The sequence below is a fragment of the Balaenoptera acutorostrata genome, chromosome 4 (genome assembly GCF_949987535.1).
Source record: "Balaenoptera acutorostrata chromosome 4, mBalAcu1.1, whole genome shotgun sequence".
Classification (NCBI taxonomy): domain Eukaryota; kingdom Metazoa; phylum Chordata; class Mammalia; order Artiodactyla; family Balaenopteridae; genus Balaenoptera; species Balaenoptera acutorostrata.
In genome coordinates this window covers 92,667,385-92,693,554 of record NC_080067.1, presented here as the reverse complement: position 1 = coordinate 92,693,554, position 26,170 = coordinate 92,667,385, and the positions used below count along the sequence as shown (strand labels likewise).

Genomic DNA, 26,170 nt, shown 5'->3' with positions numbered 1-26,170 from the left:
ATCAAGGCGTGTGATTCCTCCAGCTTTGTTCATTTTTGTCAAGACTGCTTTGGCTATGCAGGGTCTTTTGTGGTTACAAATAAGTTTTAGGATTATTCATTCTTATTCTGTGAAAAATGTCTTGGATATTTTGATAAGGATCACATTAAATCTGTAGATTGCTTTGGGTAGTATGGACATTTTAACAATGTTAATTCTTCAGATTCATGAACATAGGAAATCTCTCTATTTCTTTGTATCATCATCAATTTAGTTCATCAGTGTTTTATAGTTTTCAGAGTATAGGTCTTTCTCCTAGTTGATTAAATTTATTCCCAGGTATTTTATTCTTTTTGATGTGATTTTAAACAGGATTGTTTTCTTGATTTCTCTTTCTGATAGTTCATCATTAGTGTATAGAAAAGCAAGAGATTTCTGTATATTAATCTTGTATCCTGCAACTTTACTGAATTCCTTTATTAGTTCTAATAGTTTTTTGTGGAGACTTTAGGGTTTTGAATATATAGTGTCATGTCATCTGCAAATAGTGACAGTTTTACTTCTTCCTTTCCCATTTTGATGCCTTTTATTTCTTTTATTATCTGATTGCTGTGGATAGGATTTCTAATACCATGTTAAATAGAAGTGGCAAGAGTGGGCATCCTTGCCTTGTTCCTGGTTGTAGAGGAAAAGCTTTCAGCTTTTCACCATTAAGAATGATGTTAGTTATGGGATTGTCATAAATGGCCTTTAATATGTTGAGATATGTTCCCTGTATGTCAACTTTGATGAGAGTTTTAATCATGAATGGTTGTTGAATTTTGTTAAATGCTTTTTCTATGTCTATTGAAATGGTTATGTGATTTTTATCTTTCTTTTTGTTAATGTGATGTATTGCATTCGTTAATTTGTGGATATTGAATCATCTTTGCATTCCTGGAATAAATCCTACTTGATCATGGTGTACGATCCTTTTTTATATATTGTTGAATTTGGTTTCCTAATATTCTGTTGAGGAGTTTTGCACCTCTGTTCATCAGAGATATTGGTCTGTAATTTTCTTTCTTTCTTTCTTTTTTTGTAGTGTCTTTGTCTGGTTTTGGTATCAGGGTAATGGTGGCCTCACAGAATTTATTTGGGAGTGTTCCCTTTTCTTCGATTTTTTGGAATAGTTTGAGAAGGATAGGTATTAGCTCTTCTTTATATGTCTTTTAGAGTTCCCCATGAAGCCATATGGTCCTGGATTTTTGTTTACTGGGAGTTTTTTTTATTCTTCATTCAATTTCACCACTAGTGATTGGTCTGTTCAGATTATCTATTTCTTCCTTATTCAGTCTTGGAAGATTGTGTGTTTCTAGGAATTTATCCATTTCTTCTAGGTTGTACAATTTATTGGTTTATAACTGTTCATAGTATTCTATTATGATTTTTTGTATCTCTGTGATATTGGTTCTCTTTTGTTTCTTATTTTATTTGTGTCCTTTCTCTTTTTTTTTTTAATGAGTCTGGCTAAAGGCTTATCAATTTTATTTATCTTTTAAACAATCAGCTCTTGGTTTCATGAATCTTTTCTATTTATTTTTGGTCTCTATTATATTTATTTCCTCTCTGATATTTATTATTTTCTTCCTTCTGCTGCCTTTAGGCTTTGTTTGTTCTTCCTTTTTTAATTCCTTTAGATGGCAGTTTAAGTTGTTTATTTGAGATTTTTCTTATTTCTTGAGATAGTCCTGTATTGCTATAAACTTCCCTCTTAGAACCACTTTTTCTGTGTCCCATAGGTTTTGGAAAGTTGTGTTTTGTTTTGTTTTTTAATTACTTATTTTATTTATTTTTGGCTGCATTGGTTCTTTGTTGCTGCACATGGGCTTTCTCTAGTTGCCTCAAGCAGGGGCTACTCTTCATTGCAGAGTGCAGGCTTCTCATCATGGTGGCTTCTCTTGTTGCAAAGCATGGGCTGTAGGTGCACAGGCTTCAGTAGTTGTGGCATGTGGGCTCAGTAGTTGTGGCTCATGGGCTCTAGAGCGCAGGCTCAGTAGTTGTGGCACATGAGCTTAGTTGCTCCACGGCATGTGGGATATTCATGGACCAGGGATCAAACCCATGTCCCCTGCGTTGGCAGGCAGATTCTTAACCACTGTGCCACCAGGGAAGTCCCTGTGTATTTATTTTCATTTGTCTCAGGGTATTTTCTGATTTCCTCTTTGATTTCTTCATTGGTCCACTGGTTTCTTAGTGGCATGTTGTTTAATCTCCACATGTTTGTGTTTTTCCCATTTTTTTCCCTGTAATTGATTTTTAGTTTCATACCATGTGGTTGAAAAAGATGCTTGATATAATTTCTAGACGCTTAAATTTGTTGGGATTCGTTTTGTTTCCTAGCATGTGATCTTTCCTGGAGAATGTTCCATGTGCACTTGAAAAGAAATGTGTATTCTGCTGTTTTTGAGCAGAATGTCCTGTAGATATCTGTTAAGTCCAACTGGTCTATATGTCATTTAAGACCATTGTTTTCTTATTGATTTTCTGTTTGGATGATCTGCCAATTGATGTAAGAGAGGTGTTAAAGTCCTCTACTTCTATTGTATTATTGTTAATTTCCCCCTTTATGTCTGTTAATATTTACTTTATATATTCAGGTGCTCCTATATTAGGTATATGTTAACTAATACAGGAGCACCTAAATATGTTAATGAGTGTTATATCCTCTTCTCATATTGATCCCTTTATCATCATATAATGCCCTTCTTTGTCTTTGGATATAGACTTTGTTTTGTTTTGTTTTGTTTTGTTTTTTTGTTTTTTTTTTTTTAGACTTTGTTTTAAAGTCTACTTTGTCTGATATGAGTATTACTACCCTAGCTTTCTTACATTTCCATTTTCATGAAATATCTTTTTCCATCCCCTCACTTTCAGTCTGTGTGTGTTTTTAGCTCTGAAGTGAGTCTCTTGTAGGCAGCATATAGATGGGTCTTGTTTTTTTTTTATCCAATCAGGCATCCTATGTCTTTTGATTGGAGCATTTAGTTCATTGACACTTAAAGTGACTATTGATAAGTGTGTACTTCTTGCCATTTTGTTACTTGTTTACTGGTTGTTATTGTAGTTCTTCTGTTTTTTTCTCTTCTTTTAGTTTGTTCCCTTGTGGTTTGATGATTTTCTTCAGTGGTATGCTTGTGTTTCTTTCTGCTTAGTTTTTGTCTATCTATTGTAAGTTTTGATTTGTGGTAACCATGGGGTTCATATGTTGACCTATAAATATATCTACTTGTTCTAAACTGATAGTCATTTAAATTCAAACACATTCTAAAAGATCTACGTTTTTTACTCCCCTCCCCCACTTTTGGGTTTTTGATGTCATATTTTACATCTTCATGTCTATCCCATAACTGTTTATTGTAGTTATAGTTGATTTTACAATTTTTGTCTTTTAATCTTCATGCTCGACTATTTAAGTAGTTGATCCACAATCTTTACTATATATTTGCCTTTATCTGTGGGATTTTTTTCTTTCCTATAAATTCTCAGTTTTTGTTGTAGCCTTTTCTTTTCCTCTTAGAGAAGACCCTTTAACACTTCTTTTAGGGTCACTTTAGTATTGCTGAACTCTTAGTTTTTGCTTGTCTGAGAAGTTCTTTATCTCTCCTTCACTTCTGAATGATAACCTTGCTGGGTAGAGTGTCCTAGGTCTTAGGTTTTTCCCTTTCAGTACTTTAAATATATCATGCCACTCGCTTCTGGCCTGCAAAGTTTCTGCAGAAAACTGTATTTTTGATGTGTTCCTGGGGGGAGGTGAGCTCAGCGTCCTCTTTCTCCACCATCTTGATCTCCCTGACATCCAAATATGTAATTTTTTAATTTCCATCAATTTTTGTTCTTCACGGTCTTCTTTCACTTTCTGGAACAATCAGACACTTCAGACAGAAGCCCTTAACTTAAGATATTGTAAACTGTATTTAAGCTGACACATCACAGAACATAATTACTATTGATATAAAAAGGTTTGTCATAGTTATAATTGTTTGGTTGAACACAAATTTTATGTTTTTCTTAATCTTACACTGTATATAGAAGTAATCTTAGCTTATCTTTTCAGTAAACTAGTAAAGAAGTTCAGAGAAACTAATCTCTTTATGATAAAACTAATCCAAACTTATTTTAAAGATGAAATTAAACTTGTATTATACTGTACACTGATAAGACAAGGCAAAGACATATAGCTGTTTTTTAAACCGAATCATCAAATCAGTGTTTGATAATTTGTGTAAGGATTCACTTTATTCATCTAAACTTGTTTTCTAAGGCAAAGAAAACTGCTTCTGAAGTCAACAGTTTTGAAGAGGAAGGTCTTTTCTAAAGGAGAACACATTTAAATTTTTAGAATTTCCTTTTTATTTTTTTGGAATTTTGGGAATGTTAGATTTATTTAAATGCTTATTAGTCTCTATAAACCAATCATAATAGAGTTCCTTTATTTTAATGTATTATTATCTTCAGGAAGTAGGAAAATATTTCACTCACACACAGTGATTTTTTTTTCTCAGTTACAGAGGCTAGGCAAAAAAAATTGTCCTGATTTGAGTTCACAAATAGAAGAACAACAAACAAGTGAGAAATGACAACAAATAAATGCTCAGCCGTCTCTCACCAGAACAAGGGTAGCTTCCAGTTCTATGTGACAGTTCACCAAGTGGTCAGATCATAAAACCAGATTCCCAGTCATTGCACCATCAATGCAGATAACTATTGATTGTGTGCAATCCAAAACCCCAATCAGATGTAGACATGAATCAGAAACCCAGAGCAGGAAAACAAAAATTTCAGAAGATAGCGAGTCAGTGAAGGTAAAGTTCTACTGCCATATGGGGTTTACTCCAGGAGCCAAGAAAAGCTGTGCCTGGGCTTCCAGCCCATGAGCTATTCTTCATGAGCAGTACAGTTTAATTGACTCTACAGGATGAGTCCACTGGGACCTCCAAATTGTCAAAGCATAATTTTCAAAAAATAAACCCAACTCTTAGACAAATATAGAATTAATAGATGCCAAAGATTTATTGAATTCATTAATGAGGAAACCAAGCAGGATAAAGTTGATTCACTAAGCATAATTTCTGTAGTATTTTTTAGCTTGAGTTGTGATTATCCCAGTGTTTCATTTGGATTTTTTTACTTGTGTAATCTTTATTTGAAAACTCAAGGTAATTATATTGAGTATTAAAGGCTGAACCCTAATCATGAATCTCTAAGGACCTACTAATGGGGTACAACTATCCACAGTGAGTCAACATTAAATAGCTTCCAACTGCTGTGCTAGTTGAGTTGTTTTGTTTTCTATAATTTTTCTTCTTTCTTGCTCTAAGCTGCCAATTTTTCTTTTGTCATTAAGCCAGCCTTCTTTTTTAAATTTATGATTTTTAGAACCCAGATATCAAGCCTTGTTTAAAAATACTGCCAACTAAGAGTTACTAGGTGCAAGTGAGGTCTTAAGAGGGTCCTGTGTGCACGAAGTGTGTGCACGTCAGCTTATAGACCTTGTGACATCCTTCTGGGCTGGCCAGTGGTCATTTAAACTTCCCAGTTCTGAGCTGTTTTCCAAGTAGGGGAATGGATAAGGTACCTCTAGTGGGCTGGGATGCTGATCCTTTGACAAACTAGATGCTTGAAAGGCTAAAGAAATCATTACAAAGTAGACAGGATATTCTTTTATTTGTCTCATTTGATACCTGCCTCCCTTCCAGTAATACAGAGGTAGGGATGCCCATCTAGTTCACCTTATGGTCCAGGGCAGTTAAAGTCATTTTAGGAAGAAAAGGGGAAAATAAAAAACTTAAAGCAAACCCTACTGCTATTAAGAGTATTCATTTGGTTACATCACCAAAAGCATCTGTGTGCTATTGTGGAGAACCAGTAGATTCCCACAAATTGAGTTGTAGCAATCCATTATTTTCTTTCTGGCTGATGACAGTCATCTGTGGTACCTTGATAAACAGTATTGTCACTGTTTAGAACTCTGTAGGGTCACACTTGGTGTTCATTTCTCCAGCAAGTTGTAATATGATGCCAGCTGTCATGAGGCACCATGGAATAAGGTTTTCTAACTTTTTACATATTCTGCCACGCCGGAGATGAGGTTGACTTTCTTTCAAGACACGTAATAATACTTCCATGGTATTTATTATGTGAATAGGTGAAATGTCTGGGACAGCGATTCTCTACAATTTAGAAGATGTTTTGTTCTAATAGTATTTCTGAAAGTGCTTTACAACTAAAGAATTTTAAGTTGCAAAGGGCTGGGACCATGCCTGTCTTGCTCACGGCTGTGCATCCACCTTGTAGCCAGATGAGTAGAGTATGGGAAACATTGCACACATGTTTTTAGAAAGAGTGAATGATATTCATTCTGGCTTTCCTTATTCTGTGGCCATAGGCTGCTCCCCTAGTTCCCAGACATCTCAAACTTAAGTTTACATACTTAGTTCTAGGTAACAGTGAAGCTCTCCACAAAAGAATGCAAATATCTCAGCATAAATGCATTCTTTTTACTTCCAGAAACAGAAAATTCTCTTCCACTTTTCAATTAAAAATAAAAAGATGAGAATGAGTTATTTTTCTTTATGCTGAAAAATTTGTAGCATTCTTTGTAAGAATTGGTGCTCTCCAGAATCATACAAAACCAAGGCTTGTGTACTTTTGAGTAGACAATAGATATAATGTTTCTAAAATTAACTAAAAGTATAATTGAGCATATTTAAGGAGTTATATAAAATGGGATTTTATAAAATAAAAGTGTATGTTCTCTAATCTCCTTAAGGTGGTAAGACAGATACTATTTTAAAGACCAGAGAGTAAACAGGCTTTATAATTCAGTTCTATAATTAAGAAAATTTGGGAACTCAAGAAGAGTGAGCATTGTCAGGTGAGAGTTAGTCTACCTGTGGATGTGTTTTGCTTTTATATCTGCTTCTTGCTGCCTCTACATGCTAGTGACTTCTGACCCCAAAAGACAGTTTGGTCATTCAGACCTTTTTGTACTGTAAATTTGACGACACCTCTTCACTGGAAGCAGAAAGGACAGTGTTATAAGAATGCCTATGGCTTCCTAGCCATCTTCCTTTTTTCCTAAGAAGAATGTGTTTGAAATGTGAAGGCAAACTTAAGTATTGAAAACTATTTTGCACTCCCGTCTGACTTGAAAGGCATCTGCTTCCTGATGTGGCCCTTCCTCTTGCTACATCCTGACTATAGTTTTAATTTAAAAAAAAAACAAGGGTTGCAGTGGTGGGAAGTGAGTCAGTTAAACTGCAAATGGGGTGACAGGTTGGTTTACTAACCAAATAAATTTGATGGCTCACACTTTTTAAAGGGATATTTAGAAATTATGACCCTCTTCCTGTATTCTGGGTCAGAATGTCCATTCATTAATTAATTGATTTAATCTTCAGGTTTGACATAAGCTTTAGAATGATTTGTTTCTGTGGAGCCTTGCTTTTCCTAGCTCTGATGTTTAAAGCAGCCAGTCAGTTCTCTGCCATTCTCTGCCCCCTTTACTTTCATGACTCGTTTGGATGGTTTGTAGAGTCTGACGCAGAAATACAATGTGAGCCATAAATGTGAACCATGTGTTTTAAAATTTTCTTACATTGAGAAAAACTACAAAAAAAAAAGATGAAATTAATTATAATATATTGGATATTGGTCAGCACAGGATTAGATTGGTAATACTGTCTACTTTCTAAATAAGCTATCCATTCTCTAAGACAACTTCTTTAATTTCTAATAAAATAAGAGTAAATCTATAACTAGTAGATAATATAAAGTAGACTGTTATCTATGGTCAGATCACCTTGGGTCATTAAAGAATAAAGACTTTATCTTTTAAATAGCAAATTGCTGGCATAAATGTAGATGTTCAGTAAATATTGAAGGAATTAATTCTTAGCAAATTAGAGTTGCCAACTGTCCCCAGTTAACTGAGAATAAAAAGTCTTTTTTTTTTCTTCTTCAGTTGGAGGGCTAGATGGGTAGAGGAGGAATGGGAAGGGAAAAAAATAGCATTTAGCAATAATCTAGTGACTCCACATTGCGGAAAAACTGAGCCAAAGTCTTAGTGTAATTTTGTGTTAAAATAGTCCCCTATACTTGAGAGCAAACCCTAGGTTCTTGTTACAGTGACAGTACAAGCTCTTGCCTCTTGATGGTGCCACACATTTAAAAATCCCTGCTTAGAACTGAGGGATGTGGACTCTTCATCTTATGTAGCATAATTTAGCATTCTCGGGCTGAATGCCGAAATACACAATGTAACTTAGACTAAAAGGAGGCCCTGTATGCCACTATGTCTGGGAAAAGTCACATTCTTTTTTCAAAAATGATAAATCGATATAGAAAAATGTACAAACTACATGAACATTGGAAATACAGTATATCAATACCAACAGGTACATGGGAGAGGGGTGATGAGGGAGGACTATTGATTCTTCATAGGAAAAGTGATCCCCATATTTGTTGTTAAATTACTTAGTATTTCTAAATTAAAAGCCATTTATTGACCTGCCTGTTAAAAATATCTCATCAAAGATTAGATTTAGTGACTGTGCTGGCTAATTCTCATAATGAGAAATTTTCTTCCTTAGTTCTAGAAAAATTTATGGGGATATTTGCAGTGAAGACTATTTTTAAAGTTTGAGATTGATTCTTCAGAAAAAAAAAAAGAAAAAGATGAAGAAGTCCAAAATAAGTATTAGAAATCAAACACATTCATCACTTTTTCAATGGAAGAATTTTGATTCAGCCATCTCAATGTGTACGTTAAGACATATTAGAAGGCACTTTTTAAAAAAAGTTAATGTCTTTATTTTGCGGTAACTGTAGATTCCCATGCAATTAATTATAAGAAATATTGATAATTCAGAGAGGTCCTGTGCACCCTATACCCAGTTTCCTCCAGCGGTAACATCTTGCACACTCGAGTACAGTATCACAAACAGTGTTACCGAGTCCAAGCTCATACTGCTTGCCTCATGGCAGGCCAGTAAATCAAGAGACGAGTGGTTGGAGCAAGGAATAGCAACTTTGTGGAGAAAGGCAGCAGACCGAGAAGACAGAGATTGCAATTTTTGAAAGTTGTCTTGGGAGAAAGGAAAATATTGTTCCTTTCCTAACAGCTCAAATAAAGAAGACCTGTCATTGTTTATTTTGTATTTCTATATATAAAACTTGCTAGCATGCTTTTTAAATTTTAACACATAGTATTTCCCATGAGATGTTATCTCCCATCAATAGTTGCATTGCAGTACTTTCAGTTGATATGGGATAGCCCAGTCTCTTTTTTTCACTTGTTAGACTTTCTTACTTTTTTACTCCACCAACTTCTTTGTGCATTAAAAAAAAAGAGAGTTTATTTTTTTTTAGGATAGATTTTCAAATGTGAAGATTGAGTTTTCATACCTCTCATGAACTGGTTTTGATTGAACAAAATAAAATATTACATAATATTCTAAAAGTATTTCAATGGATTGTATATTGTAAACTGTGGTCTTTCAGGAGAAACAACAACAACAACAACAACAAAACAAAAAGATCCTCTGGAACTTAGTTAAGCCAAGGTGAAAATGTAAAGAAATGACAGTACTATTGGACTTTTGTTTTGTCATGTTTTCTTTAATGGTATAGAACAATAGCATAATTTCTTTAACAGAAGGGACTCAGACACCATGTAGATTTTCTTCCGAAATCCTGTCCATGTAAGAGGAAAAATATCTGACATATTTTTCTTACACACTGTGGAAATTATGATTATATTGATCACATGAATTTCATTTCTTTACAGCCAATGTTTTTCAGTCTATAGGGAGAAGTGTATTATTTTCCACCTTAAATTTTCTGAGTAACAGCAATAATGTTATGTAGTCATTCATAATGGACATTTTCTTTCAAATGGCATCTTGTAATATTTTAAGAGTAGGTCACCACAAGACTGATATTTTATAAAAGTAAAACTTATCAAAACTCGCATGTCTGTCAGTTGATTTTAAATGGCAAAATGATGCAAAAAAGGCATCAGGAAAGGACTAAAATACAGAAGATCCTAGTTAGATGGTCAGAGATTAACTTGAGTCTGCCTAGCAAATGCAAGGAATAAATAGAGGTGGAAAAAGCAAGTTGAGAAAACATTCTTGGATTAAAAAGTAACAGGATTAATTTAATCAAGTGGTAGTATTTTAGGACATGCCTGATATAAATGAGAATAAAAATAAACGTTACCTCAGCATACACATGTATTATACGTAATTCATATATATTATTAAGTTATGAAACTAATATTTAAATATATTTTATAAATGTGTTATAATTAAACATATTATATACTTATATTTATACATATTTTTTAAAGCATAAGCTCTTTCTAGAAGAGGGACACAGCTAAGAATAATAGTAGAGGCAAGCAGGTTTAAGGGAGCTGTGAGTATTAGTAATTTTTTGAAAAATGATCAGGAGTGTGAGGATACATTTATGAAATGAGATGAAAAGAACTGAATTTCTTTGGGTATGAGCAAAGGCAGGATGTGATAAACTCCTCAGGTATTTGAATGAGGCATGTACTCATAGGGCAGGGACAATGATTATCTCTGGCATTTAAGGTGGAGCCAGAGGCAACCTGGAATAGAAACCTGGGTTTTATGTCAAGGGTGAAGTGTGCACTGGATAGGAGATGAATTTTTTGGAAGGTAGTTCTTTCTAGAAGCTACTCCACTGGACTTATGCTGTAGGGAATATATGTTGCTCTGTAACAGTGGGGATAGAGGGACCAAATGGCAGTGAGTGACAGAAAAAATTCCTTCCTCCCCGGGTTACCATGGCGACTGGGCTCAGGCACGTGATCTACCATGGGGAGGCATTTTGGGCAATGAGGGCGTTCTGTCTCTTTCCAGATTGGCAAAGGAACCCCATAGATTCGTGAATTTTCAGGGAGCCATTTGGCTGCATAACATATTTTTCCTGTATTTCCTCTGCCTGAAAATAATTGGATTTGTTTTTCAGGTTTGTTTGTTAACCAGGATTAGAGATGGTTCCCCAGGACCCACAAGACAATTGTCTATTTCACATCATGTTTTAATGGGAACCATCTCTAATCCTGGTTAACAAACACTGAGGACCCGCTCAGGCACCAATTGTAAACTTTATAGTATAAAGTGTATGAAAGGTTCTCATACACAAGCTCTTATTGGTTTCTCCAAGAACTTAAGGGTAGGCGCTAATTTTACAATCTCTGTTTTACAGACCAGGTAATAACTAGAAAGATTGAGCTTCTGTGTTATGGATCTAGTAAGTCCAGAACTTCAAATCCAAATAAGTGTTCTTTCCACTTAATCAGACAACACAGATTCTGCCCTGAAAATCCAGTGGTTCTGTGAGAGGGGAGAAGCCATTTTACCCCACAGATCATTAAAATATAAGATGACAGAGAGAGTTACCAAGCGCCCTTCATGAAAATATCTTTATTTCAAAGTGCTTCTCCTGTTTCTGGTCACTTTACCCCTAATTTTCCTGGAGAAGTGGGAGGTGCCCCCTTCTCTTACTGTGTGTCCAATCTGCACAAATGCAGGACACACTGCCCCAGACTGCAAAGGGCTGGGGTTGATGGGAAGTGACGTGTTGAACATTGGCAACTTCTTTGAGATCGGGAGTGTGGGGTGGTGGGGCATGAAGGAAGGAAGGGAAGTAGAAGGGTAGAGCTACTGCATCATCTGATAAGGATAATTAGTTGTTTAATTGATAATGTAATTGTTATTGGGGATGTAGGGAAGGGATTTGAGTACATTTTCAGACAGAGGAGAAGGAGTCAATAGAGAGGAAATAAGAGTGTAGGAGAAGGGATAATTAATAGACCAAAGCCACAAAGAAGGTGGGAGAGAAATGGATGCAATGGCGCAAGCAGGGGGCTTTGCCTTGGAAAGACTGAGGAACGCTCCTTGCTAATTCTTTTATTGTGTTTACTGTGTCCCAGACAGCATTCTAAGTGCCAGCTATCTATATATATTTTTAAAACTCTTCACAACCACCCTGTAAGGTAGATACTCCAGTAATCCCCTGTTCTATACATGAGGAACTAAGACTCAGAAAAGCTAAATGACTTGCCCAGGGCCACACAAGTAGCTATGGAAGCAGCATTCAAACCCAAGCAGGCTGGCTCCAAAGTTCATGCTTTTAACCACTATGGTACAGTGAGGAAAGGAGGACCAGCTAGATAAAGATGATAGAGGAGGGAAGTTTAGGGAGTTTAAGCAAGATGGCCTTGATCTCCTTAGGCAGTGCTTGTGCATTTGAGTGTACTGAGTATATTTGAGAAACAGGTACTGAAAACTGACTGAGTGGTAAGTTGCCCTAGTTATTTGCATATGTCTTACTCTCCCTCAGTACTGGGTTGTCCATTACTATGGAAGGAGAACAGGTGTATGTGATACGATGTCCTAATAGTAATCTGTGTATAACAAATGTTTGTTGATCAATTAGTAGCTGTCACATTATTAGTAAGTCTCTAAATAACTTGCAGTTGCCTCCAGAACAGATACCGTCACACAAAACCATTACTCTTTTGTTTGTCAGATGTGCCTCTTTCCAGCTCAGCCCTTCTGATGGCACACATGCACATCTGTTTAAACTCAGGGTGGCAGAATAAAGTACTTTCCTGACCACAAGCCTGAAGGTAGACTTCCCGGCCAGTCTATAAAATAAAATAAAATATTCTTAGCTAGACGTTAAACTGACTTCCATGAAGATAATTTGTAAAACCAAACAATAAAAATTCCTTATTTACGTATACAATTTCTTAATCAGATCTTTTGTCCTCAACTGATGAAAACAATACTAAGGCAATATTTGGGTAAGTGTAAGGCCAATTACAAGGTTAAAAGGCACAGTCTCCAAGACCAGCCCTCACTTCTGACACTAACTGCAAGTTCAAGGTGTTCCCCAGACCACTCTCAGGTTCAATAATTCCATAGAAAGACTGACAGAACCCACTGAAAGCTATTATAGTCACGATTATCGTTTGTTACAGGGAAAGGCTACAGACAAAGATATGCCGAAGGAAGAGATATATAAAGCAGAGTCAGACGTTTCCAAATGTGAAGCTTCCACTGTCCCCTCCCTTTGGAGTCAGGATGCGTTACTCTACTTTCATTGGTGTGTGATAGCACACATGGAGTAGGCCACCAAGGAAGCTTACCTGAACTTTCGTGTCCAGAGTTTTTATTGGACTTCATCACACAATCCATAGTTGATTGATCGCTCACGTTGTTAATCTCTGTCTCCAGGTCGATTGATACCACATGACCCAAAGCACCCACGCAAAATCACACGGTTGGTGTTTCTGGAGTGTCCAGTCCCCACCCTAAGATTATCTGGTGTGGCCAAACTTGCCCTAATGAACAAAAACTCTCAGATCAGGTATGAAATAGATTACCTTCCAGAAGCCAACAGCAGAGGCAGACTTCTCTTTGGGCAAAGTCAAATTCTTTATTATGCAGCAAGTGTATCTCAAAAGCTTAATGCAGCATAGATCTGTTTCTCCTTCATACCCCATGGCCAGCTTGGGGTGAATGAGTCCTCTGCTCCACAGTTCCTCACTCAGGGCCCAGACTGATGGAACCAACATCATCTGGGGTGTCACACTGCCATGACAAAGTCAGGCATGTAATGAGTCCTGTGCTGGCTGTTCAGGCAGAAGTGACACTTGTTGCTTCTCACATTTCATTGGCTGATGCAAGTTTGACTGTCATATCCAGTTTGGGGGTTGGGAAGAGAAGAACCATTTTATTCTGTGCCCAGAAAGAAGAGGACTGATCTTAAAAGCCCCAGGGATTTATCTGTACCCTAAGGGATTTATCTCTAAAAACAAATAGACCCACAGAAAGGACTTTTAGCCATTGCTTCTGTTTTTCCTCTTTATTGACCTACCTAATTGAGACATCAGAGTTTGATCGTGGAATCCTGGAAATTCTGCTTACTTGCTGTCAGCTCCAGCTCTTCTCATTCTGCCATCCACTTTTCGACCAAGGTCTCTGACTCTTGCTGGTATACCCTATGAATTTATTCCCAAAGTTTATTTAGGGTATTGGGATCTAACGAGTCCTGATATGAAGAGGAAGAAATTTGGCCCATTTCTTGCATGTACCTCATCCCTCTTCCTCCAAAGAACCCTATCTCTCTAGCCACATAGTAGTTGCTGATCTCTGAGCATACTACGAGAATCCATGACTCTATGCCTTTGATTATATGTTTCCTTTACAGAAATGCCCTGCCCACCTGTCCAACAGACCAGACTCATATTTATCCTTGAGGACTCAACTCACATTTCTTTTTCTGTAATTTTTGTGCATTGCTTTCTCATAAAAGACTCCATTGGCTTTTGGTAAACCTCTGTTATCACTGTTTCTTTAATCGATTGACTATTTGTGCCTCTTGTTAAAGATTTGAGGGTAGAAATGCTGTCTTTTTTCCTCTTTGTATCCCCAGTACATTACGGGGCAGAGTAACTTAATAGATTGTTATTGAACTGAAGATATGGAAACATTGAATCCCTAGAGTTAACAGAAGAGAGAGGTCTTTTTTATCAGTTATAACAGGTCTTCTTAACTAGAGAAAAATCTCCTTTCAACTAAATTATTTCTAACCATTAAAGGTTAACCCTTTGTTTTATGTAATAAATGACCTAACATATATAATTATAAAAGAAGGATTTTCTTTTTTTTTCTTGAGGTTTTTTTTTATTGAAGTATAGTTGATTTATAATGTCCCGTTAGTTTCAGATGTACCCAGTGATTCAGCTTTATATATATGTATAATATGTAATGTATATATTCTTTTTCAGATTCTTTTCCCTTATAGGTTATTACAAAATACTGAGTATAGTTCCCTGTGCTATACAGTAGGTCCTTGTTGGTTATCTATTTTATATATAGTAGTGTGTATATGTTAATCCCAAACTCCTAATTTATCCTTCCGCCCTCCTTTCCCCTTGGTAACCGTAAGCTTGTTTTCTATGTCTGTGGGTCTATTTCTTTTTTGTAAATAAGTTCATTTGTACCTGTTTTTTTTTAGAGTCCACATATAAGCAATATCATAAGATATTTGTCTTTGTCTGACTTCACTTAATATGATAATTCTAGGTCCATTCATTTTGCTGCAACATGAATTTCATTCTCTTTTATGGTTGCGTAATATTCCATTGTGTAATACACCACATCTTTTTTTTTTTTTAATTAATTAATTTATTTATTTTTGGCTGTGTTGCGTCTTCGTTTCTATGTGAGGGCTTTCTCTAGTTGTGGCAAGAGGGGGCCACTCTTCATCGCGGTGCGTGGGCCTCTCACTATCACGGCCTCTCTTATTGCGGAGCACAGGCTCCAGACGCGCAGGCTCAGTAGTTGTGGCTCACGGGCCCAGCCGCTCCACGGCATGTGGGATCCTCCCAGACCAGGGCTCGAACCCGTGTCCCCTGCATTAGCAGGCAGATTCTCAACCACTGAGCCACCAGGGAAGCCCCACATCTTCTTTATCCATTCATCTGTCGATGGACACTTACCTTACTTCCATGTCTTGGTTATTGTAAACAGTGCTGCAATGAATATTGGGGTGCATCTTTCTTTCCAAATTATAGTTTTCTCCAGATATATGCCCAGGAGTGGGTTTGCAGGATCATATGGTAACTCTATTTTTAGTTTTTTAAGGAATCTCCATACTGTTCTCCATAGTGGCTGTTAAAAGAGGGATTTTAACAAAGATTTCACCTGTGCTTAAGTATCAGCACTTGATTTTCTGCATAATTTATTTCTATATTATATTCACAGTCCTAGGGCCTAGACTGGCTGCTGTTGATTACGAGGGGACTGGATGGGTTCAGGAGATGGAAGAGTTTCCTGACCGAGGACTGTGAACTGAAGTGGGTCAGTGCCAGACACATTCCTCTGAAAAAGAAAGAAAGCTCTGAGGTCAAAAGCCATACACTCGGCCCACAACATTTTTTTTAACCACTAAGGAAAAGAATTGTGCACCATTTTCTTCAGGTATATTTGTTAAGCTCTTGTGTCCCCTTCAAAGTTTTCTTTGATACATGGAGTTGGAGGAAAGGGAAAATGGAGAGAGAGAGAAAAAATTAAAATGTATTTTAAATAATTTAGTTCAAAGGGACCTACGTTCTAAACCCTTAACACCAATGTTTTGGGCCATTTAGATATTTGGGCTCTCTACTGGTGCCTTTTCAAGAGAATGTGCAGTGGATTGCTGGTTTGGAAAGGTGGGTAGGAATTGGAGATGTCAAAGAGGGTAGCCTCCTAATTCATTAGGTTGTTAGGTGAAGCGTCAAAGAAAATTGAATTTTAGGAAGAGAGCCCCACATCTCAGGTTGCCAGTCCCAGTTTGCGCTTGCTGTCCCAGAGTAATTATTAACAGTGCCCTATTTGATTCTCAAAAGTGTCCTGTGTGGAATGGCCGCCCTCGTTTTAGGTCATGCAGAGTGGAGAATATTCGCGTGATGAATGGGAAAGATGAAGAGGGCTCAAGGGAGAGTTATGAGGGTAAATTCTGTGCAGGGTTTCCTTAAAAGGCTTCTCGTGCCTTCTGAAATGCCTCGCAGACTTTCTTCTGACGCACTTCTCATCATCAGTTTATTTTTCTTTGATGCAGTTCTTGCGGGGCCGGCGTGTCTCAGCACGGCCTGGATTTCTGTTAGACTCGTGGGCAGCAGTCCTGCATCCATGTGTGATTCAAACCTGAACAGATCGGCTGTGAATGGGGTGATAAGAATAGAGAGAAGCACATAGCAGTAGACCAAACTTCCTGTGTACCCGCCTTTGAATACTGTTTCACTGTCTGAAATAGCATTCATCTTTTGGCTGGGATCATTTATTTCCTCTGGAATTAAGCAATGGCATTGGCAGCAAAAGAAACTATTTTGGGAAGGAGATGTGGGAGGAATTTTGCTATGTCTGACAGGCTGGGCAGAAGTACCTTTCATGCTTTTGAGGACCGCACTGTTCATTAGTGCCCTGGTAAAGAGAAACTGACAACTTTCCGATAATCCCAAATGTAATGAATGTTGAGGTGAACGCATACACACTGTCATTTATGAAGATTAGCAAAGACTGAGTTTAGATGCTTCAACTTAATTCACCTACATGGCAGAAAGAGAACTTTTCTTTGGAGATTAGCCTCTAATGCAGATGCTTTTGAGAAGGGGTAAAATATAACATCTTGTTCCTGTCCCCTTCCTCACATACGCCCTTGCAGTTGTCTTTGCATATTCACATGCAGACTTTTCTAGATTGTTGGAGTTTAAAATAAGGCAATGAATGCTGTGTGTCCCCCCCACCCCTCCTTCCCCACAAAGCTGAGGTGGGTAGGGCTTGGCAGCTGGTAGCGGCTACAGAGATAAATAAGCATCAGGGCTCCTGGATGGACAGCGTGCAGAAGCGCCTGGGATGAGGTTGTGCAGGCGAGTGCCTTCCCTGGGACGAGGCCATGAGGATGGAGCTGCAGCTGGAGTCCAGAAGTTCAGGCAGTGAAAGGGAGGTGGGGCTTATAAGAACCCGTTTAAGAGTCCTTTTGATCAAGCTGTTGCATTTTTGGGGTGGGGAGAGTACTTTAGAGGACAGATGAAAGTCATTTCATGCTATTTTGTCATTTAATGGATGTATTTAATGAAAACCAGGGAATTATGTTAGTCTGTTCCTATTTGACTTGTCTATTTGATACTCTTCCGCTAATAAAGAGAACTACCTTCGGAATTCTGTTTTTCCAAATTTTCTGCAATTAGATATTAAAAACAGCAGCCCAGGGCTGCTTAACACTTTTCTATTTTGTTACTGATAACCAGTTTGGAAAACGTTTTTCTTTTCTTTTTTTTTTTTAAATTAATTTTTATTGGAGTATAGTCGCGTTACAATGTTGTGTTAGCTTCTACTGCACAACAAAATGAATCAGCCGTATATATACATATATCCCCTCCCTTTTGGATTTCCCTCCTGTTTAGGTTGGAAAACATTTTTCTATGGAAGGCTTTTGAATTCTCTTTTCAATGTGGTAGATGTAATAACCAAAGATGTTTTTTGCTATTTTATTTTTTTCTTTTCACTTTGGCAGTTGGGCTAATGTGAAAGGTGAAGATGTTGAGATTCCCCACTCCAAAGAGTGCTGTCTAGGTTTATGATAAGCATTTTGTAAACTATATCCCCTTGTTCACAAATGTATAGTAAGTTCACTTAAAGTCAAAAATCATAAATACCTACGTGTTTTACATGGGGAGCTTGGTGAAGTGTCAGTTAGTGGTACCATTATAAACATCAATGACCTTATATTAATTTTTTTTAGACAAATAAGCTATCATTTTATTTTCCAGCTAAATGATTCAAAGATTTAATGATCTCAGAATTTGAAATATGTTGCTGTCTTTCTATCTGGACGTGACGTTAAATGTTCTTCATCTTCTTGTGACATTCTCTTTTTTTAAAAATCATTTCAATTTTTCATTTGAGAAATTGGTGGGAAAGACCTTTATATGGTGACAAGACATAAAAAAGAGTGTTAAAAAATTTGAAGCATTTCAAGAAAAAAATTGAAGACCTAGTTATTAAGCCTTTCAAATTAAGCCTTTTCTAAAGTAGCATTTTCCTTTTGTGTGTCTAAACAGTAGAATGATATTTCTATAGGAAGTTAGAGAATTAATTTTTTTTAATAGTTTTTTAAGAAATTTGTTTATTTTAGGCTGTGTTGGGTCTTCGTTGCTGCATGCAGGCTTCTTCTCTGGTTGCGGTGAGCAGGGGCTACTCTTCGTTCGTTGTGGAACATGGGCTCTAGGTGCATGGGCTTCAGTAGTTGTGGCACATGGGCTCGGTAGTTGTGGCTCGCGGGCTCCAGAGCACGGGCTCAGTAGTTGTGGCACACTGGCTTAGTTGCTCTGCGGCATGTGGGATCTTCCCAGACCAGGGCTCGAACGTGTGTCCCCTGCATTGGCAGGCGGATTCTTAACCACTACGCCACCAGGGAAGCCCTAGAGAATTAATTTTAAACTCAAATATTAAGTCTGCAGTGATGAAAGAGCTAGATATTGTAGAAGGTGGATAGTAGAGGGAGGGAAGGGGATGAAGATTTTAAAAAGGAGATTATACAAAAACATTTGAAGTGTTTGGAGAATTGATAAATCAAGAAAGGTCTCACTGAGTGCTAGTATGTGCTAGGATCAGCACTGGGATATACAAATAAAGAATTGAATTTGAGAGGAAAATCAGGCATTGTTGACCCAGATTTCATCTGGATTTATAAATGGGTTCATCAAAGATGATGAAAAACATCACCAGCCAAGTATCTGTGGGATTATGTGCGGGTTGAATTCACCAGGGGTCCCAGCCTCTTCCGTCTTTTTATTCGGAGTTGTCTCCTTCTCACAAACTCACTGACCTTCCCTCCTCTGTGTTCTAGGAGAGACAGCGTCTGGAGACCATCCTCAGTCTCTGTGCCGAGTACACAAAGCCTGACAGTCACGTGTCCACTGGCACCACCGTGGCAGATGTACAGAAAATCAATAAGGAACTGGAGAAGCTGCAGCTCTCTGACGAGGAGTCCGTGTTTGAAGAAGCCCTGGTGAGCCCTGACACCAGATACAGGTGCCACCAGAAAAGCTCTCTCCAGGATGCAGACCTGGCAGGCTTCGGGAGCCTCAGTCAGAGTAGCGCCAGCTTCCTTTCCCTCAGGAGCTCCAGGAATGATGAACTGATCAGGGACCTCACCAGGACTCCCCCACCGCCCTCCTCTGCCTTTCTGAAAGCTTCCAGCGAGTCCACTTATCTAAGTATCCTACCAAAGGTAAAGCCGGCCACACACACAGATTAAATTTAGGGCCTGGACCATGCATCTGCACTGGCCTAGACACTAGAGGTTTTATCCTGGTTGTTTTCCAAAATGTTTTCAGTGAAGCTTCAATTTAAGAGGTAATTAGCTAAGCAAGGTGCAGCAAATTAGGGTGTTTACTATAAAGTAACAAATTTGCACTCTAGAAAATGTAGCAGTACAGAAAAGTATAAAGAAAAACAATTTCTCTTCTCCTTGCCCCCTCCAGTTGTACACCTGAGAGAGAAAAACACAAAGTGTCTTACATGCCTTCCCAATATTTCTGTGCATATATGGCCATATATTATAAGCCTAGACATACATATATACAAGTATAGTGTTCTGTACGATTTTTTTTTTCCCTCACTGAATGTCTGGAGCATCTTTGCATATTACTATACACAGTTCTGCCTCATTCTTTGGTTGACTAGTATCTTTTCAAATTACTGTTTTTTGTTTTCTTCAGATTATACCCAGGACTGGAGTTGCTAGATCATATGGTAGTTCTGTTTTTAGCTTTTTGGGGGAACCTCCATACTGTTTTCCGTAGTGGCTCTACCAGTTTACATTCCCACCAACAGTGTATTAGGGTTCTCTTCGCTCCACATTCTTCCCAATACTTGTTATTTGTGGACTTTTTGTTGTTTTCTGACAGGTGTGAGGTGATATCTCACTGTGGTTATGATCTGCATTTTTCTGATGACTAGCAATGTTGAGCATCTTTTCATGTGCCTGTTTGCCATCTGTATGTCTTTTTTGAAAAAATGTCTATTCAGGTCTTCTGCCCATTTTTTAATTGAGTTGTTTTTCTGATATTGACTTATATGAGCTGTATATTTTGAATATTAACTCCTTGTTGGTCATATCATTGCAAATATTTTCTCCCATTCAGTAGGTGTCTTTTCATTTTGTTGATGGTTTCCTTTGCTGTGCAAAAGCTTTTAAGTTTAATTAGGTCCCGTTTTGGGGGCGGTGGGGGAATCCAATTAAATTTTGGTGGAGACTTCAGGGTTTTGTGTATATGGTCATGTCATCTGCAAATAGTGACAGTTTAACTTATTCTCTTCCAATTTGGATGCCTTTTTATTTCTTTTTCTTGTCTACTTGCTGTGGCTAGGGCTTCTAATACTATGTTAAATAGAAGTTCTGAGAGTGGGCATCCTTGTCTTGTTCCTGACTGTAGAGGAAAATCTTTCAACTTTTCACGATTGAGTATGTTAGCTGTGTGTTTGTCATAAACGGCCTTTATTATGTTGAGATATGTTCCCTCTGTATCAACTTTGATGAGAGTTTATCATGAATACATGTTGAATTTTGTCAAATTCCTTTTCTGTGTCTATTGAGATGATCATGTGATTTTTATCCTTTGTTTTGTTAATGTGGTATATCACATTGGTTGATATGCAGATATTGAACCATCTTTGCTCCCTGGAATAAATCCTGCTTGATTATGGTGTGTACTTATTGCCATTTTCTTACTTATTTACTGGTTGTTATTGTAGTTCTTTTTTTTCTCTTCTTTTAGTTTGTTCCCTTGTGGTCTGATGATTTTCTTTAGTGGTATGCTTGTGTTCCTTTCTCTTTAGTTTTTGTGTATCTATTGTAGGCTTTTGATTTGTGGTTACCATGGGGTTCATGTATTGACCTATAGCTATATCTACTTGTTTTAAACTGATAATCACTTAAGTTCAAACACATTCTAAAAGATCTACATTTTTACTCCCTTTCCCCATGTTTTGTGTTTTTGATGCCATATTTTACATCTTCATGCATATCCCTTAACTGTTTATTGTAGTTATAGTTGATTTTACAATCTTTGTCTTTCAATCTTCATGCTCACTTATTTAAGTGACTGATCCACAGCCTTTACTGGATATTTGCCTTTACCTGTGGGATTTTTCCTTTCTTATAAATTCTCACTTCTTGTTGTAGCCTTTTCTTTTCCACTTAAAGAGACCTTTTTCTTTTAGGGTCACTTTAGTATTGATGAACTTTTAGTTTTTGCTTGTCAGAGAAATTCATCTTTCCTTCAATTCTGAATGATAACCTTGTTGGATAGAGTATCCTAGGCTGCAGGTTTTTCCCTTTCAAGATTTTGAATATATCATGCTGCTTCCTTCTGGCCTGCAAAGTTCCCACAGAAAAATCAGCTGATAGCCTTATAGGGGTTCCCTTGTACGTGACTCTGTTTTTCTTTTGCTGTCTTTAAAATTCTCTTTTTATCTCTAGCCTTTGCCATTTTAATTATGATATGTCTCAATGTGGGTCTCTTTAGGTTCATTTGTTTGGGACTACCTGTGCTTCCTGTACTAGAAATCTGTTTCCTTCTTCAACTTCAGGAACTTTTTAGCCATAATTTCATCAAATACATTTTCTATCTCTTTCTGTCTCTTTTCACCCTCTGGGACCCCTAAAATGTGAATGTTATGACACTTGATGTTGTCCCAGAGATCCCTTAATCATTTTTTAAAATTCGTTTTTATTTTTGCTGTTCTGATTGGGTGATTTCATTATTCTCTCTTCCAGATTGCTTATGTGTTCTTCTGTATCACCTAATCTGCTATTAATTCCTTCTAGTGTATTTTCCATTTCAGTTATTGTATTTTTGAGCTCCGTTTGGTTTTTCTTTTTTTCTTTTTAATATTTTCTGGTTCCTTGTTAAAATTCTTCCTGTGTTCATCTATTTTTTTTTAACCAAGTTCAGTTAGCATTCTTATTACTAGTGCTTTGAACCCTTTATCTAGTAAGTTATTTATCTCTGTTTCATTAGGGTTTTCTTCAGGTTTATTTCCCTGTTCTTTCATTTGAAACAATTTCTTCTGTCTTCCCATTTTGTTTACCTTTCTCTTTCTCTATGAAATTAGGTGAAATAGTTACCTATCCCGGTCTTGAAGGAGTATCCTTGCATGGGAGTGTCCCTATGCAGTTTGCATGTGCCCAGTGGCTTTGGTGGGAAAGCTGAATCTGAAGTGAGCATGGGTCACATCTTCTCCTGGGGTGTGCAGGCAGCTATCACATTGGTGAGAGGTAGGGCTGGAGATGGAGTGGCTAGAGCCAGAGCCAGGTGCAAGCCGGCTTCTCCTATGCTCAGTGGCTGTCACTGCCCTATCTGGGTGTGATCAGAGCTCAAGGTGATGGAACAGAAGCCCTGAGGGTTGGGTCCAAGCTGGTTCATTTCCTCTAAGTGTGCACTTCCCCCCACACACTAAAGCACCTCCATCCTAGTAGAGAGCTGCACAGGAGCAAGAGCAGCTGGATCAGGCACTTGCTGCAGACAGAAGCAGTTGTGGGAAACCAGCCAGAGCCCCACACAGTTTTAAATCAGCTTCCTCCCCCTTGTTCCCTAGAGTAGGCAAGCATGTGCACCTGCTCTTCATGAGCAGAGTCTCGGCTTCTTACAACCCTCCTCTAAGTCCCACTGGTCTTCAAACCAGCCGAGGGGACTTGTCTTCCTTGTGTTGGACCCCAGGGCTGGTGTGCCCAATATGTGGTTCAAACCCCTAACTCTGCAGGGAGGATCTCTGAGCCCATCATATCTCCCTTCTCCTCTGTGTCCTGCTAAATGTGTCGGTCTTGCCTGATTGCTTCTCCTCTCTTCCTACCCGACGCCATGTGGATCTTTACAGCCTTGTTTGTAGAAGAGCCTTTCTTGCAGACTCCTGTTTGTGTCCAGCAAGAGTTGCTCCACATTTAGATGTATTCTTTTTTTTTTTTTTTTATTGGAGTAAAATTACTTCACAATGTTGTGTCAGTTTCTGCTGCACAATGAAGCGAATCAGCTACATGCATACCTACATCCCCTCCCTCTTGGACCTCCCTCCCATCCCTCCATCCCACCCATCTAGGTCGTCACAGAGCACCAAGCTGAGCTCCATGCTCTATACAGCAGGTTCCCACTAGCTAGCTATTTTACACATGGTAGTGTATTTATGTCAAACCTAATCTCCCAATTTGTCCCACCCTCCCCATCCCCCTCTGTGTCCACATGTCTGTTCTCTACATCTACGTCTCTATTCCTGCCCTGCAAATAGGTTCATCAGTACCATTTTTCTAGATTCCACATATATGCGTTAATCTATGATATTTGTTATTCTCTTTCTGGCTTACTTCACTCTGTATGACAGACTCTAGGTCCACCACATCTCTATAAATGACCCAATTTTGTTCCTTTTATGGCTGAGTAATATTCCATTGTATATATGTACCACATCTTCTTTATCCATTCATCTGTCGTTGGACATTTAGGTTGTTTCCATGTCCTGGCTATTGTAAATAGTGCTGCAATGAACTTTGAGGTACATGTATCCTTTTGAATTAGTTTTTTCAGGGTATATGCCCAGTAGTGGGATTGCTGGGTCATATGGTAGTTCTATTTTTAGTTTTTTAAGGAACTTCCATACTGTTCTCCATAGTGGCTGTTTCAATTTACATTCCCACCAACAGTGCAAAAGGGTTCCCTTTACTCCATACCCTCTCCAGCATTAGTTGTTTGTAGATTTTCTGATGATACCCATTCTAACCAGTGTGAGGTGATACCTCATTGTAATTTCAATTTGCATTTCTCTAATAATTAGTGATGTTGAGCATCTTTTCACATGCCTCTTGGCCATCTGTATATCTTTTTTTGGTGAAATGTCTATTTAGATCTCCGGCCCTCTAAGAGTTTTATAGTGTCCGGTCTTACATTTAGGTCTTTAATCCATTTGGAGTTTATTTTTGTGTATGGTATTAGGCAGTGTTCTAGTTTCATTCTTTTACATGTAGCTGTCCAGTTTTCTAAGCAGCACTTATTGAAGAGGCTGTTTTTCTCCATTGTATGTTCTTGCCTCCTTTGTCATAAATTAGGTGACCATATTTGTGTGGCATTATCTCTGGGCTTTCTATCCTGTACCATTGATCTATATTTCTGTTTTTGTGCCAGTACCATACTGTGTTGATTACTGTAGCTCTGTAGTATAGTTTGAAGTCAGGGAGCCTGCTTCCTCCAGCTGCATTTTTCTTTCTCAAAATTGCTTTGGCTATTCGGGGTCTTTTGTGTTTCCATACAAATTGTAACACTTTTTGTTCTAATTATGTGAAGAATGCCATTGGTGTTTTGATTGGGATTGCATAGAATATGTAGATTGCTTTGGGTAGTGTAGTCATTTTCACAATGTTGATTCTTCCAATCCAAGAACATGGTATATATCTCCATCTGTTTATATCATCTTTGATTTCTTTCATCAGTGTTTTATAGTTTTCTGAGTACAAGTCTTTTGCCTCCTTAGGTAGGTTTATTCCTAGGTATTTTATGCTTTTTGTTGAGATGGTAAATAGGATTGTTTCCTTAATTTGTCTTTCTGTTTTTTCATTGTTAGTGTATAGGAATGCCAGAGATTTCTGTGCATTAATTTTGTATCCTGCAACTTTACCAAATTCATTGATTAGTTCTAGTAGTTTTCTAGTGGCATCTTTAGGATTTTCTACATATAGTATCATGTCATCTGCAAACAGTGACAGTTTTACTTCTTCTTTTCCAGTTTGTATTCCTTTTAGTTCTTTTTCTTCTCTGATTGCCATGGCTAAGACTTCCAAAACTATGTTGAATAAGAGTGGCGAGAGTGGCCATCCTTGTCTTGTTCCTGATCTTAATGGAAATGCTTTCAGTTTTTAACCATTGAGAATGATGTTTGCATCTATGTTCATCAGTGATATTGGTCTGTAATTTTCTTTTTTTGTGATACCTTTGTCTGGTTTTGGTATGAGTGATGGTGGCCTCATAGAACGAATTTGGGAATGTCCTCCCTCAACAATTTTTTGGAAGAGTTTGAGAAAGATAGGTGTTAGCTCTTCTCTAAATGTGTGATGGAATTTGCCTGTGTTTGTTGAATTTTGTCAAAAGCTTTTTCTGAATCTATTGAGATGATCATATAGTTTTTATTTCTTAATTTGTTAATATGGTGTTTCACCCTGATTGATTTGTGTATATTGAAGAATGCTTGCATTCCTGGGATAAATCCCACTTGATCATGGTGTATGATTCTTTCAATGTGTTGTTGGATTCTGTTTGCTAGTATTTTGTGTGGTATGAGAATTGCTACTCCAGCTTTCTTTTGATTTCCATTTGCATGGAATATCTTTTTCTGTCACCTCACTTTCAGTCTGTATGTGTCCCTAGGTCTGAAGTGGGTCTCTTGTAGACAGCATATCTATGGGTCTTGTTTTTGTATCCATTCATCCAGCCTGTGTCTTTTGTTTGGAGCATTTAATCCATTTACATTCAAGGTTATTATCAATAGTATGTTCCTATTACCATTTTCTTAATTGT

General features: G+C 37.6%; 1 protein-coding gene across 15 annotated transcripts in view; it reads left to right on the top strand.

Annotated features, from left to right (window-relative positions):
- Nucleotides 1-26,170, top strand: part of PHLDB2 (pleckstrin homology like domain family B member 2) — a 224,339-nt gene that overhangs the window by 139,159 nt on the left and 59,010 nt on the right. For 12 of the 15 annotated variants that reach the window (XM_057545215.1, XM_057545227.1, XM_057545226.1 and 9 more), the window contains one exon: nt 19,456-19,839. The exons of 1 other annotated variant lie outside the window; for it this stretch is intronic. In XM_057545215.1, coding sequence (XP_057401198.1) covers nt 19,456-19,839 — 384 coding nt within the window. Of the gene's footprint in view, nt 1-17,424; nt 17,551-19,455; nt 19,840-26,170 lie in introns of those variants that run through there. 2 more of the 15 variants (XM_057545228.1, XM_057545220.1) reach the window with 2 other exon arrangements.